The 15281-nt window shown below is 33.3% G+C and overlaps 1 protein-coding gene and 1 non-coding gene across 2 annotated transcripts; both read right to left on the minus strand.

The window, feature by feature from the left end:
• Positions 1 to 4873: 4873 nt before the first annotated feature.
• On the minus strand, positions 4874 to 8217 carry LOC113713759 (bidirectional sugar transporter SWEET1). The gene is made up of 6 exons (XM_027237542.2): positions 7942 to 8217; positions 7778 to 7814; positions 7350 to 7445; positions 6542 to 6821; positions 5713 to 5832; positions 4874 to 5284 (listed from the first exon to the last, which is right to left on the minus strand). The coding sequence occupies exons 1-6, from the start codon at positions 7976 to 7978 to the stop codon at positions 5108 to 5110; spliced, it is 747 nt and encodes a 248-aa protein (XP_027093343.1). The 5' UTR covers positions 7979 to 8217; the 3' UTR covers positions 4874 to 5107.
• A 6113-nt stretch (positions 8218 to 14330) lies between these two features.
• On the minus strand, positions 14331 to 14429 carry LOC113715255 (U6 spliceosomal RNA). Its single transcript, XR_003453895.1, has one exon. It is a non-coding gene; the product is annotated as a U6 spliceosomal RNA (small nuclear RNA).
• Positions 14430 to 15281: the final 852 nt, after the last annotated feature.

A 15281-nucleotide genomic window follows, 5' to 3' on the forward strand; every position in this document is an offset into this window, starting at 1 on the left:
CCGGCAATGGCTGATTAAAATTTTTTTTCCTTTTCTGGACAGAAGACTAAAGATTATCAACGTAGAGTTAACTAGTTTATATATCTGTGCACTTGTGGTCCAAAATAGAATAGAATTCTGCATATAAAAGATATCTATCTACTCGAGAGAGGAGGGGTCGCAACCAAAGCATACGGGCCTTTGATCCCTATGGAGCATAGATAAGTACCCATTTGGCAATATATATACATATACATATATAATGTTGCATGTAGCAGGTGTAAATTCATGAGTAGGAGATGTTGTACCAGTATCTATGACTACAGGGTCTTAAGAGTGAGACCGGATGTTACCATTTGCTGTGGACAAGCTAAAATATGTACAGCCATTCTTTTGCCTATATATATAAGCTCTAGTTCAACCAAAAGGAATTCCACAAAGCATTTGAGAGGAGGAGATTATCTGATCATCAGATATCACGCAAGCAAGCAGAAAACATGGTGAAGAGCACTTCAACAAAATCCGTTCTCCTAGTTTTCGTATTCGCCATGGCCATAGGTAAAAAGCCTCTAGCTAGCTCTCTCCTGATTAATCAGAAGGCACAGATCAAGCAAATCGTAGTATTAACAAATTGTGGTCATTAATTTGCATGCAGCTTTGTCCTTGTCAAAGATGGAAGCCGCTGAGACGGACATGTTGGTCAGTGCAACCGCAAGAAAGATTTTGCAAATCAACCTCCCCGAGTGTTATTTCAAGCCTTGCAAAAACGTTACAGAATGCAAATCACCATGTAACCTTTGTGTTACAGGTGTTTGTGCGGGAGGTTGAATGGAGAATGAAGACTATCATCCTTCGCATATTTGCATTTGCATATGAATTTGCACTTTCCTGGTTTGTAATGAATAACATTGGACTGCCTCACTCCAGAAACTGTTAGTGTTGTATCATGGTGTGCTGTGTTGGATTTCCAAAATGTGTTTGGGTTCATCTACAGGAATAAAATTCGCCATTGGCAAATAGTCTAGCTATTAAATAAATTTTCCCCTTCTTTACTGATGTGTCTCGGCTTACTTTAGTAGCATTAACAAAACGCTGGAGCAGCCAGTTTGGTGTTCAAGAAAATGTCTTTTGCTTTTACGTCCAAAGATGTCCATTCCAAGATTCACGGGTTTTAGAACTTCAGGGTAATTAACATGTATAGGTGTTACTCATATCATAATACCTAGTTTTGATCACTTTTAAATGCCATTAACTACTCCTACATTTTATTTCTTGTTATAGTTCTTTGTTTACACTTACACTAAATTGTAGTAAGTTTTTTTTTTTGGTTATAAACTAATCTCAGTAATTTGCACACCAATCTGGTGTGCATTTATCACTAGTATACGCATGGCGAGAACGATATTCAATTCTCTTCAAAATCCTGAATCCGAATGTTACCTATATATTTTAGGTACTCGAGGGGACTACAATCAAGCACATTTGATAAATTTTAAAATAAATATTATTTTTAAAAAAGATAAATGTGCATACAAAAACAACCCATATTTTACTGCAGGTAAACATAGAGATTTAGATTAGAATCCTAAACGATGCAACGCTTTTTCTTTGCAAAATATAACCTCTCTCACATGTCAATATCTTCTTGGTCAAAAAAGACGTTACTATCCCTTAAAGCTAGCAACACCATTATGGTTTTTTTTTTTCCCTAATTTGTTATTGTTATGTAGATACAAGTTAGTTTTACTATCAAATCATTATTTTGCATTTTCTAATGGGATAATTTCAGACACCTCCCCTGCAGTTTCAAACTATTTCACTGTCCTCCTCTGAGATTCTAAAAATATCACTAACCTCCTTTGAAACCAATATTTTTGTAACAATTTAGTCTAATACAAAAAAGCAACAGTAAAAAAATAATTTCAGGCGTGACAAGATTTATTTATGCCAAAAGTGCCTCTCAACTAGTATACCTGTATACGAGTTAGATTAAATATTTGATCTAACTTGTTAATCCTAAATCCATGAAGGGAGTTTGATATTCTTTCCATAATCCTAAATCCGAATGTTTAGATGCTAGGCACATTCACCCGTGCACTTCAAAGTAGGAGATTCCAAATTTGATATTAGTCAAATGAAGAAGAAATAAATTTAGTACAAGAATTGTGCATACTAAAAATTTTAAAGATTACTCTACATTCATACAAATTTTAACTCTAATCATTATGATAAGCATTAAATTTAATAAAACTTCATCACCTCAGTATATTCATATATATAAATTTATAGAAATTATAATGTATATTGTTTGCTATTTTGTCTATAACTTGAAAGGTATGTCGTTTTTCTCACTCAAATTTTTTATACTTTTTGAAAAATTGAAAAGTAATATTTTAAGAGTTTATTACTTGTTTTATATTGTTAATTCAAAAGTATTAATAATTTTTATAATATTTTTTGAATTAATCTTTTATACACTGACAGTCTATACGTTGCACCATTAGATGTATGATACATAATCTAAAATTGAATTTGAAATCCAAATTTTGCTGCGAATTTCTAGGAATATTGTTAAAATAAAAAAAGTTCACAAAAGTGGTGTAAGTTGAAAGGTTGTTTTAAATTAAGGGTTGTCGCAAACAGCAATGGAGACTTCTTTAAAAAATTGTTTTAATTTTTCATTTTTTTTCCTCTGCAAAGCTAAGGAGCGATTTTTTTTTTTTAAAAGTCTTTGCCGCTCGTGAAATGAGTGGCGAAGCATTTTGATGCAGTTAAGAATCGTGGCATAGTTGATATGCGGTGATTCGTTTAATTTTTTTTTCTAAAACCTAACTCTAATCCTGATCATAAACTTAACTCTAAACTCGAAATCACTACACCCTAACACGTAATATAAATCCTAACCATGAAATCTAAAATTTAATGTACCTATAAGAATTAGGGTTGCTAATTAGGGTTTAGAGTAGGAACTTTTAAACTCGCTACTTGAAGTGACAACTTTGAAGTTTATATTTCAAGTAGCAAAAACTCTATTTGTGGAAGATTTAACCCGTTGGAATAATTTTTGAACTCTGAATTAAAGCAGGCTTACTTTAAAAAAAAAACTCAAGCCCATGAAGTAAGGAGGTGTTGGAGCCCGGGTGACTTTCTAAGCCACCGCAATTTAATGCGAACCCATTGGGCCATCTCCTTCTGGATGTTTTGGTCTGTTGGTACCATATGAGAATTTTTTTATTTTCGATGCGCACCATATGAGAATTCAAGGACCATATCACCCGGGAGAGAAAAGGATTGGGTGGTTTAGGGGAGAGAGTATATCGCCCTACCTTGGTAAAGAAATGAAAGATCTAGGTTTAGTATTTGTTAATAGTAAAATCCATTCTCAAGGCGTTTGGGTCGGTAGATGCATTGGTATGGAGCACTTGGTTTCATTTGAATGGTAAGTTTTTTTTTTTTTTTTAGAAAAATATACTTTAACGACATGATTTATATAAGATGAAAAAGTGATTAGAAAGTGCGTCAAGAGAATATTTTTGCGAAAATTTGCAATCCAAACATGATTTCTTAATTATGATGTTGGATTGGATGTTGATCAAGTAAATTTTGGATAATATCACTAGTTGAGTAGGAGAAGCAAATGTCCCCTTGTTCCCTTCCCCGTATCCCACATCGTTTGAGTTGGGTGTGTGAGTGTAGTTTATAGTCTTCTCAGTGGTACCAGAAGTTACCGGCTTTTGGTATTACTGTGGATTTAAGGTTAGAAATTATTCTTGTCACTTCTGACAAAAATAGAGTAGGAGAAGCACCAAATTGTCCATCTGACGCAAGGGTTCTTCGAGTTCTTGACGCCAATGGTCAAGAACTCCAATTCTCTCTCCCAGATGTTGAAATGCAAATTCTTCCTCCCCAACTCAGAAGATGTTAAAAGAGGATTATTAAAATAGCATGAAGTGGGCAAGAGTTGCAATAACTCTTAGTAAATATAATGGCATAGCCTGCTTTCACTCAAAATTGGCAAGTCGGGGTTTATTTGGATTCTTGTGTGCTCAAACCACGTCAAAATCTCATGTCCAATTTTCTCTTTTAAGTGGAAATGTCATATGGTCCGTTCTGAGGATATATCTCTGTTTGATTGGGATACAACAGTAATCTTCTCACACTTGTCTTGAGAAAAATGAGTACAGATGATATTGGGCACCGTCCACATTAGATGCGTCAATCAGAATCCAATTATATTGATTTACTCAAATTTACCCATTAATTTTGAGTCTGTCTAAATGGATACCCAATTAAATCCATTTAATTGGTGAGTAGTGAGCTGACTCGACTCACTTATTTATACCTATTTAAAAATAAGCATACATTTAAACTCAACTTTTAATGAGTGTTAAATAAATAAATTTGAATTTCTTACCAGTTTAATACCAAATAAAATACTGTTATTTCTTGTCAAACAACATGCAAAAAAAAGGAAAATTTTAAGTGACTCATAAATGAGTAATTAGGTGTACCCATGCATATTTATTAAATGGGTATCTATGGCTACACCCAATTATACCCATTTATTTAAATGAATATAAATGGGTTGATCTAATTATACTCATTACCCAATTTATGACTCGTCCAATCTATCCAAATCACCCATTTTGACACATCTAGTTTACATACAATGGGAACAGAACCCAAAAAAAAAAAAAAAATCCGAATTTGGCCACAAAGACCGGGGAATAGGACATGTTAAAAAAACATAAAGTTATTTTCTTGTCTTTAAATTTTAGAGGACCTGGTTTATTGTTTTAGTACAATTGCAGAATTTTTCTTTCCCCCCTATTCATCAATGCTCCTCCAAAAAAAAAAAAAGGCAAAAAACATAGACTTGCTTGGGCCACATTACTTTGCACATGAAAATAGACACCGTTGATATCAAAGTCATAACCATCACCAGAAATACAATGAAAACCAAGGCCTGATTGATCAACATTCCCTACTTTTGTTTCTATCCTACAGTACCTCCAGCAGGCAAAAAGGAACATCACAAAGAAAGACATTGGAAATCAAGATTGAAAGAAACAGCAAATCTGCAGGGGGATTTAGGCAACAGTTCTTCAGATGCAGTCTCCATAACTTTCTAAACCTGTTCATCCCCTGGTGTTTGCTTCTCTTCTTGAGGCTTGCCATTTTCCAGATCCTTTAACTGTGAGGATGCATCAGAAACTTCTCTTTTCCCTGGACCTTTGTTGTCATGATAGATGGCATACAAGATTAGCTGCACTGTTCCTAATCCACTCCCAAAGCCATTTGGAATCTGACAAGACAGGAACAAAATTATCATGATGAAAGGCTTCTTTTAACTAAGTTCACACCATAGTTAGTTAAAGGTCCCTCTTTAGATATCAACGGACGAAAAAGTTGGCAACAAAATTTCCCATTTCTTCCCAACATTAGGGATGAGGGTGGCTCGGTAAAGTGCTGCAATTATCACCCAAAAGTTCCAATTTTTACGCAAAATTACTGTGTTCCGAAGATGAAATGACAAGATAAATTGTCTCAATTCACAAGTAAACAGCTAACTGTATAGGATAAAAGTGCGCTTGCTCAGGTCTTAGGTTAGGATGAGGGGAAAAAGGGAAAACATGATCGTGTTGCATATACGAAGTGGTATCAAAGAAGTGACAGAAATTGAAGGGAAAGTTCACAATCAGTTTCATTGAATGAGTGGACGGTTGTACTTACAGCAACAAAGGGGTCTCTTCCAAGAAGGCCAAAGATAAACCAGGAAGTGCCACATAAGAACACAAAGAGTGACAGGAAGAATGGCATGAACTCCACGCTTTTGGTCTTGATCACCAACCTCTGCAATTATAATTCTTCAAATCAGGAGATCCAGCAAGGAAAGACAATTGAATTTAAGTCATAAATAATGCCCTCAACTAAAACCAACCCTACTTGGAAACCATTCAAATTTATTTCAAAAAAAATATTTGGCCAATGAATTCAGTGAGCAAAAAATGGTTCACTTGTCACCATCTATCACACTTCCAATTGTCAGCCATACGCAACTTTGAGAAAGAAACATCATAAGGGGTGTTGCCTTCAACTTCAAATCACCTAAAAGAATAATGAATCCTACAAGGTAGCCTGTGCAATTATGTAATAGAACAGATCATAGAAACATAAAAGAAACATTGTCTAGGCTTCTGAATGATTTCAATTCGAGGTAGACACGTATGATCTGTTCCTACTACAATTTTGTATGTCGGCACGCTGAAAGAATCTTGTATAAGCATAAAGGATAACTTAATGCGTGTTGCCTAGTGATCAATATCATTTGTTAACCTAGATAAATCCTAAAATGAATTTGGCAATTTTGAAAGGAAACTATACTAGCGAAACGGTACTTGAAAACATAGGTAGATTCATCATGTAAATAATCACAACCAATTTGACTGGTATAACCCCAATCCATTGTACAAGCTGTAATAGTAGAGGAAGCATGGCTGTCAATATTAGAGAGCAAAAGAGATGCCGAATGACATAGAGGGCAAGGTTGACAAGGGCTTACTATGATTGTCAGAGGTGAAGCATACATGGTGATGGAGAAAATTGTCGCAGCTAAACCACAGAACAACTTCCTGCTTTGGCCATGGAGAACAAATAGGGAAACCAACGCAACAGCTGCAAACGCAGTGATGACCAGAACAAGAATGGAAAAGATCTTTGTTTTCTCCTTCTTGGGTGCAAAAATGAGGAAAATCAGCACATATATGAACTCAATTGCAGCACCAGTTCCATTAATTGTGGACACTGGCAGATTGTGTGGTGATACAAAAGGCAGTCCATACCTGTTTAATTCATCAAGTAGAAGACTTAGCATCTGAGCAGAAAAACTTCCCATGTTGCATGATGAAAGAGTTTTCGAAGAGAATTTGGTTATCAAAATAGAAAAATTCCACTTTCACAATTTCAGAAAATTCTGATATTGGAAAAAACAACAGACAAGAATTCAAGCCTCAGCGAAGATGTCCCTTAAACAGAGTTTTGCAGCCTATGACAATAAACGAATTAAAAGTTCCATGATAATCCAATTTACAAAACAATGAATTATTTCAAGATCGCTAATTGTTGGGGACACTTGATCTAAGAAGAGTATAGCAAAACCAAAAGTTCCACCAAAAGTTGACTAGTTCCATTATTTTACCATTTCCTGAGTAACCAAAGAAAATGAACCAAAATCTCCTAGGAACCAAATATGATGATTTAATATAGTAAAATAAATTCTTCTTACGTCTTAATGATTGTCCTACCAAAACAAAAACCGATTGATTCTTCAAGCAGTTTCAAGAACAAAGAAATTGGAAACAGCAACTTACCATGCAGAGAGCAAACAGTTCAGCAAAGTCATGACATAGGGAACCCCAGAGAACTGCTCTGTAGATCTTTTAATAATGATCCTTCTGAATGTTATCCTGTATTAATCAAGAACAAAAGGTGAAAATTCAGAGGTACCAGAATGATGAATAAAACTACTCCATACGCTGCAAAAGTAATCACGAACTTTCGTTTTTCAAGAAAAAGCCAAAACTTACAAGTAAAATAAGGACAAGTAAAACAGTTCAATGATGCTCACTAAAATTTAAATTTAAAAAAAAAAAGCGTTTAAGCCCTTCTCAAGAATCTAACTGCCGAAAACAAGCAAAAAAGAGAGACACAAATCACGGAACGGAAAATGATGAAGAACCCATTAAAACTTTGTTCTTGATCAAGGAACAGAAGGATTCTTTTATTCGGATTATCTTACACTGGTGCCAAAAAGAGGAACAGCGCAGAAGCATTTCCTGCAATAAAAGAAACAGAGAAAACAGCCCATTAGAACAAAAACTAAAGCTTTATTAGGAAATCTCAAAAAAGAGAAAGTGAAGATTAAGAAAAAAATATTAGCCGATAAATGCATGAAAAACCCACCAAAAACTCCAAACACAAAATGTGCAATTTCCTTCATTTTCTTCAGTAGTTGAGTATACACTAACTTTCTCGAAAGAATGAAGAACAGCGGAATACAAAAGTAGAATGAAATTGCTGACCAAGAATGCTTCAAGAAAATGGCTGAAACTAACTGGATAAATCAAGATGGAAACTTTGTTTATTTCGGTGCAAGGAGGGGAAGAGCAGTTCAGAGTATAGGGATGGAAAGAAATGGAAAGTTTGGCAGCAGATTACCACTAGTAATAGGAGTAGTACAGGCAAACAACTGGACAGAGGAGATTATATAGAAGAGTCCAAGAAACTTAAATGATCAGGCTTGATGGTAAAAACTGTTAGTTTTCCTAGCAGAATATTTAGTTTATCAAAGATTTTTACAGTTAGCCGTATCATACAAGGGATTTAACCTCGGCAATGCTTTTGAGTTTTGCGTCATCTTCCTGTACAAAAGGAAAACTGTGCATTAGCCCATTGGGTAGTTTGGTGGCCGAAGAATACGTGTACGAGTTCTGCTGTATATCCCATAGCATGTCCCAGGCGGTTATCAAACAGCAATCCTTTTCTCTTTTTTTTTTTTTTTTTAAAAATAAGAACACAGCAGAAACTTATGTTGGAATAAAGAATCAAATTACAATTCAACACTAAGGGTGCGTTTGATAAACTAAAATTTGACAACTGAAGTCTAAAATCTGAAGTTTGAACTCTGAATCCATTAAGTTATTAAATTGTTAAGTATTAAATTTAATACATTTGAGTACATATCATATTTAGTGATAAGTGAATGGTTTATCACTTAATTTTAAGAGCAAGTTTTGTCTAGAAAATTCAATGTCACTTAATTATTTCAGATGTTCAATTTTTTGTTATCAAACAGTTTGAATATATTAAAATCTGAATCAATTAAATTTAAGTGTTGAATTGAATTATCAAACATGACCTAATTAATTAACCAAACCTATTTCACATACACTCAGATGAATGCTAGTGTACAGTTAGAATAAACTCATATGGGTAAAAACTTCAATCCAAGGATTTATGTATTAATGGGGTCTCAATTTTCATCGTCAAATCAAGACTTTATAGTTTTAGGGTCTCAATTTTTATCGCTGGACCAAAATCTCGTGACATCATTCCTTATAATTAGAGGCGGAGATTCAGCCTCTAAAGCAATTACAAATGATGTGCTGTCCAAATTTCGCCGTCAAATTTTGAGATCAAGACTTTGTAGTTTTAGGGTCTCAATTTTTATCACCGGACCAAGATCTTGTGAGATCATTCCTTATAATTAGAGGTGTGATATTTGACTTTGTATTCAGTTTATAAATTTATTATTATTAGTAATTTGTAAAAATTTGTTAACCAAGTGGTTAATGATTTTGAAGAAATTGAGCTGAAAATCATTCCCGCCGAATGCTAGAGTTGTACTGGTTTGACGTTAAAAAAGCTGGCCTGAATGGGTTTACTGCATCAAACAAAAAAATACCCAACATATAGTGGCTCAATTGGACAAGGGTATTTTTGACAACCCTCACCCCCCCCCCCCCCCCAAACCAAAAAAAAAAAAATCCCAAGTTATCTATTTGTTTGGTAAGCACTAGACGTTCATGGATTGTAATTTGTAAAGCGATTAGTCCCCAAAAAGTACCATCTTATTCATGGACGAAAACACGAAATTTAGATTTTTCCCCTCAAAAAAAAATTGAAATTTTAAAAATAAGCCTTTTGCCCCTGCAAACATTCGAAATTAGTTTAGAAATGTTAAAGTTCACCCTCTCACCATAAATTTCTGATCCCATCTACAACCTTGTGGCGCTTTGGGATTAATTTTCTTCGGAGTTTTTGAGATTTTGTACATTGTCCACCATCTTACGCAACTAATATCCCTATTGGGTGATTTGCATCATTGGAACAGTTATAAGAGGTTTATTGTTGAAAAAAAAACAACTAACATTGTAAGATACAAAAAATGATTAAAAACTAACTTTCAGAAAAAAAATTTAAAAAAAACTTCAAACAAAATATACTAGGAGGAGTCCCTCGTGGATGTATTGTCAAGTAGTCCCACATTTCATTAAGCCTTAATATATTTAGAGATGTTGATTTGTTTTTGACAATATCATACTCTCAATTGCCTTAAAACGCCAATATTTTACTTGTTTGACTCTCAAACTCTCCTATTTTCTATTTTCTTTTTATAACATTTAAAATCTGTTATGAATCACGAAGAAAAAAAGAAATATGTCGAAGTTTCACATGGACTTAAAATTAAGCAAAATCTCCTATTCATATTCTGTTGTATTTTGCAATTTAATTAATTTTAAGTGTCAAATCAATAGATAGCAGAATAGCTTTACTGGCATGTAGATTACAAATCCAATAATTTTGTAAAACAGTCTTTCTCTAGCATCAGGCTAAACAATTTAGCTCAGACTTTTTCCTATCGTGAAATCCAAAATTTTCTTTTTCTTTTCTTTTTACCATTGTGTATAGAGGAGGACCACTTCTATGTTAAACTGGTAAATAGTAAAAGCTTAAAGTATCACACACACACACACACATATATATATAGGGATTGGTGGTCCAAGTGGAGTTTTTGGTTGCCTGTGTTTTATGTACAAAAGATTGAAACAACAAATTTCCCATATATATTACCTAAAATTGTATGAGATTTGCAAGTATTTGAAGTACAAGAATCTTTTTATTTTGTTTTTTTTAATATTTTTTTTTTTGTCTTTGGGGTACTGGAGAGTCTATATTTGCGAACGGATTTTTTTTTTTTTTTTTAAATGTAAGCAAGAAGACTCGAATCTGAGACCCTCTGCCAGAGAGTCTATATCTGCGAACAGATATTTCACCTCCACTGACTAAGAAAAGGGTGCGCATTTAGGCTTGATTTGCTCTAAAACAGTTTAGACAGAAACTTTTTAAGTTCTGACTGATTTTTAGTTAAACAAAATGCCGTAGAATATTTTCTTGTATGTTCTTAAAATGAGCATAAAAATCATTCAACTAGCAACTAGAAGAATACCATACTGGAATTCCATCAAATTGCTAGTAGCCTATATTAGTTAGATCATTTTTTCTAATCCTTATGTATACAAGATTTTTTTTTTTTTTTTTTTTTTTTTTTTTTTGGTATACAAGCAGTTGGATATCACCTTTCTTTCTAAATTCTCTTTCCAGTTGCCTCTGGTTTCAGTCATTCCCCTCTTTCACCATTAGTTACTACATGTATATTATGGAGCATTTTATTATTATTATTATTATTACATTAACTGATTAATTAAACAGTTCCATCTACAAAAAAAAAAAAAAACTACTGAAAAAGTATGAGATGCCTATGTGGTAGTTAGACACAAACGTGAGAATAGCTAGAAAATAGAAAGTGAATCATATTTTACTCTAAGTTTCTGCATCGTGTAGATTTTCTTAATTATGTGAGATTAGGGGTTTTCGGTCAGGAGTTAGCATGTGTCAACATCAAACGATACCTATGCTTATCTTTGTTAAATCAAAAGCGAATTCAATTCAAGCTCGGCCAGTTTGGATTACATTTTTCTAGATTTTTTTGTAAAGAAATATGTTTACGAAAAACGTAGCAATTTTTCTGAGTAAAATTACAATCAAAACGGGCCGAAATTGTTGACTTGTCCTCATTAAAATTCACATGTGATTTGAGTTTGAATTTGAACATTATCCCGTCAGAATATATTCAGGTTCTCTACTGTACATGTCCTGGAATCCACGTAAATTCGTTTGGTTTATTAAACTTAATTATGATATGCTCTTTAAACCCATTACCCAGCCAATGTTTATTTTACAACGACAGCAATGCTCTAGATGCACCATTTATAGTTAAACCAGCCAAATTTTAATTATTAAAAGCCGAGGTAAAATTTTTATGTTTTCACCAAAATTTTCTACCACATAACTAGAGCATATCTCCTGGGAAATTTAATTGTATATCGAGCTTGTTAGAGCCTTAAAAAGGTTTTACCTCCATAAACAACTCATAAAACTTAAAATTGGTAAGTAGAATTCCCAACTTATTTCGATAAAACCAACACATATATCTTGGAAACCCTGTGCGGCAGGATAGTTCAAAAAATACGACATAGAAAATGACAAAACGGTTAATCCTTGCGAAGCCTATATTTAATTCAGTAGTAGGCACTAGCACCATCGAGGAGGGTTCCTTCGAACATACCATGTAGTCCTGTCCCTCTAGCCCTAAATATGAGGGATCTTACATGTACACTTTTGCTTTCCTTTATTAATTGTTTATATATATATATATATATATATATATATATATATATATATATATATATATATAGGCTTGATCTCGATTAATTATTTTAATTGATTATAAATTTTAATTTTAAATGATCATTTTTTGTCATATTCTCGATTGTTTTTGTATTCTGATTATAGATTTTTAATGATTAAAAAAGCTAAAATCTATAATCACCTAAATAGTTGCTTTTACTGGTTTTGATTAGTCTCTAGAATCAATTTTTATAATCAGAATTTATAAAATGTAAAGCAATAGAGAACGAAGCCTACTTCTTTTTTTTTTAATTTTGACAGGGAAGGGTAGAATTTAAGTAGTTGGAAGGTGATCGAGGGATTAAAACCTAGTCTCTATAGGATTGCAACAAGTCTTACATTATAATTAAAACCTATGGATTTTTTTTCTTTTCTTTAAACCTTGGTTTTTTTTTTTGGCCTTCGAAATGTGATTGAAGCTAATGTACGAGCTAAAAGCAAGAAAGTTTATTAATGAGAATTCTTGTCGAAATTGTTAAACAAACAAACAATAGTATCTCACTCATAAATGTGCAAAAACTCTAAGCTTATGATTATTTTATGCAAAAGGAGATAAAAGTTTTTGAACGCAAAGTTATTGTTAGTTTTATGTCTAAGCTAAACCGTGATATTTATTAAATATAAATCAAATTTTCTTTTTTTTTTTTTCAAAAACCCATATTTGGATTCCGGATCAAAGAATTTTTGCATAATTGGCCTTCCCTCGGTCAGATATAGAAATCAACTAAATTAGAATGCTCCACTCTTGTACATAATATTGTCAAAACTATATTATGTGGCCTATCCAAATTGTCTAGATTGGATGTTGTGGCCATAAAGCTTATGGTGCATTCCATAAAACTGAAATTTGAAATTTGAAATTTGAAAATTGAAATCTAAAATTTGAAGTTTAAATCCGTTAAGTAATTGAATCATTAAGTAGTAAATGTAATATATTTGAGTATATATCACATTAAATGATAAGTGAATAGCATATCATTTATTTTTTTGGAGCAAGTTTTGCCTAAAAAATTCATTGTCACTTAATTAATTCAGATATTCTATTTTTTATTAACAAATACATCTGAATATATTAAGATTTGAATTTATCAAATTTAAGTGTTAAATTAAGTTATCAAATAGAGTCTATTGAAAGGTGATTCCTTGCCGTTGGTTCGGCCGCTGTATGGGGTTGTCCTCTCTGGTTCGGCCGGAAGATATTTGTTGAGAGTTGTAGCCCAATTTTGTCTAGCACAAAGATTCAGCACCCAAGTTTGTCATATTTAATTTTGTACTTGATGATAATTATACTATCGAGCAGTCAACCGCTTAGTATTAAAGCCCTGTCCAGTTTCGTCTGGTTCTTTTGCTTTGATTTTTTAGTGTAGTATCAGTTAATTATTGTAAATAGCCACAAAAGAGAAAGCGGATTCAAGAAACAAAACTTATCGCCATATAGCATTAGGCCGATACATATATTCTGTTTCTTTTCTTTGGTTAAAAATACAGATAACTAGGGATATGGTTGGACTGAGGCAAATAAATCAAAATTTAAAACTTGTAAGTACTAGACCTGTGTAAATTTCATCCATCCATCCACCAGACCTCGTCGAAATTCATTTTTTTCCTTTGTTGAGTGGAGACGTGTCTCAAGAAACGTGTTTCATGTCCATTTCATAAGAACTACAAAATGATCAACTAATAAGATCGATGAAAGGTATTTCTGGTCATTATCAATTGGTTTTTAGTTAGGTGTCTTTGTTGAAACAGATGCAGCGGAACGGAAGAACAAACAAGAACAAGCAAGAACAAATTTGAGGAAAATCAAATTTTTATTAAGGTTCGGAATGTATCAGATATTTTTGTACAAAATGGATATAAGATATATATATATATATACAACCAAATAACTAAAACGGATTGGACCACCCCGAACAGTTCAGCGGAGGTCGAAGATCTGATTCAAGACATTTCATCAGTCTTATTACTCCAATCAAATGGTAACACTTTTTCACCTTTTTCCATCTCGAAAAGGCTATCGAGTTGTTTTTTTTTTTCTCCTTTTAATCTCCATTTCTCAATTTATGCGTGTCATCCTTGCGCAGGGGCCATGCTAATCTATTCTGTATCGTTCCAATTTTATCAGATGTCCCCGAAGGGACAAACAAAAATTAAGTTAGCCAGATTTATCTACAAGGACATACTTAACGGTTAGCAAGATGTAGAAATGAAAGAAATCACTTTAATTGGTAACTTGGAGGGTTTTCCGGAGTAAAGCAGTGACATCCAAACAGTGGAAGTCAAGGCAAGAAAAAAGCTAGGTTCAGTTCTAGAATAATGTATGGTAGTTAAGAAGAACACTTATAAATTCTGCTGTCCATTCCCTTGATCCACAATGCAGACCAATCATGGCATAAACAGAAGAAAAAGAAAAAAGGACTTGTTATTGTTGACAAATTTCTACTTCACCTCAACATGGCAGGATTAGTAAAGATCAGTCCACATTTTTTAATACTGACTAAGACATGTACATGTACATACCCCAAACCAAGCATTCAATTCTCTTAATCTCAGGCACATTGCCCTGCATATCAGGGCTCTCAAGACACATGATTCTGAGTTCAAAAATGTGGAAATGTGTAACGAATTTTTTTTTATTGAATGGATGAAATAAATGTTAGAATATCAGGCCAATTATTTGAAAAAGAAAAGACCAATAATTTAATAGAAAACTATATCTAGCACGAACGATAAGCAACACACAAAAATTAACGTGGTTCGGCTTAATCACCAAGCCTACTTCCACGGAGAGAAAAACTTATTCTTACTATGAGAGAAAAAACACCACAGTATTACAACTTTATTCCTAAACCCCAACTCTTGTATAACCCTCTCCCCCATTAAGAACTCTCTCACTCCTTTCTTTTGTGTCTTTGTAGTATGCGAATCTACCTATTTATAGAGAACATTACTGTCAAAAAATCAAATAACAATTGAAAACTAATACTATTTCC

The sequence above is a fragment of the Coffea arabica genome, chromosome 10c (assembly GCF_036785885.1).
Source record: "Coffea arabica cultivar ET-39 chromosome 10c, Coffea Arabica ET-39 HiFi, whole genome shotgun sequence".
NCBI classification, from domain to species: domain Eukaryota; kingdom Viridiplantae; phylum Streptophyta; class Magnoliopsida; order Gentianales; family Rubiaceae; genus Coffea; species Coffea arabica.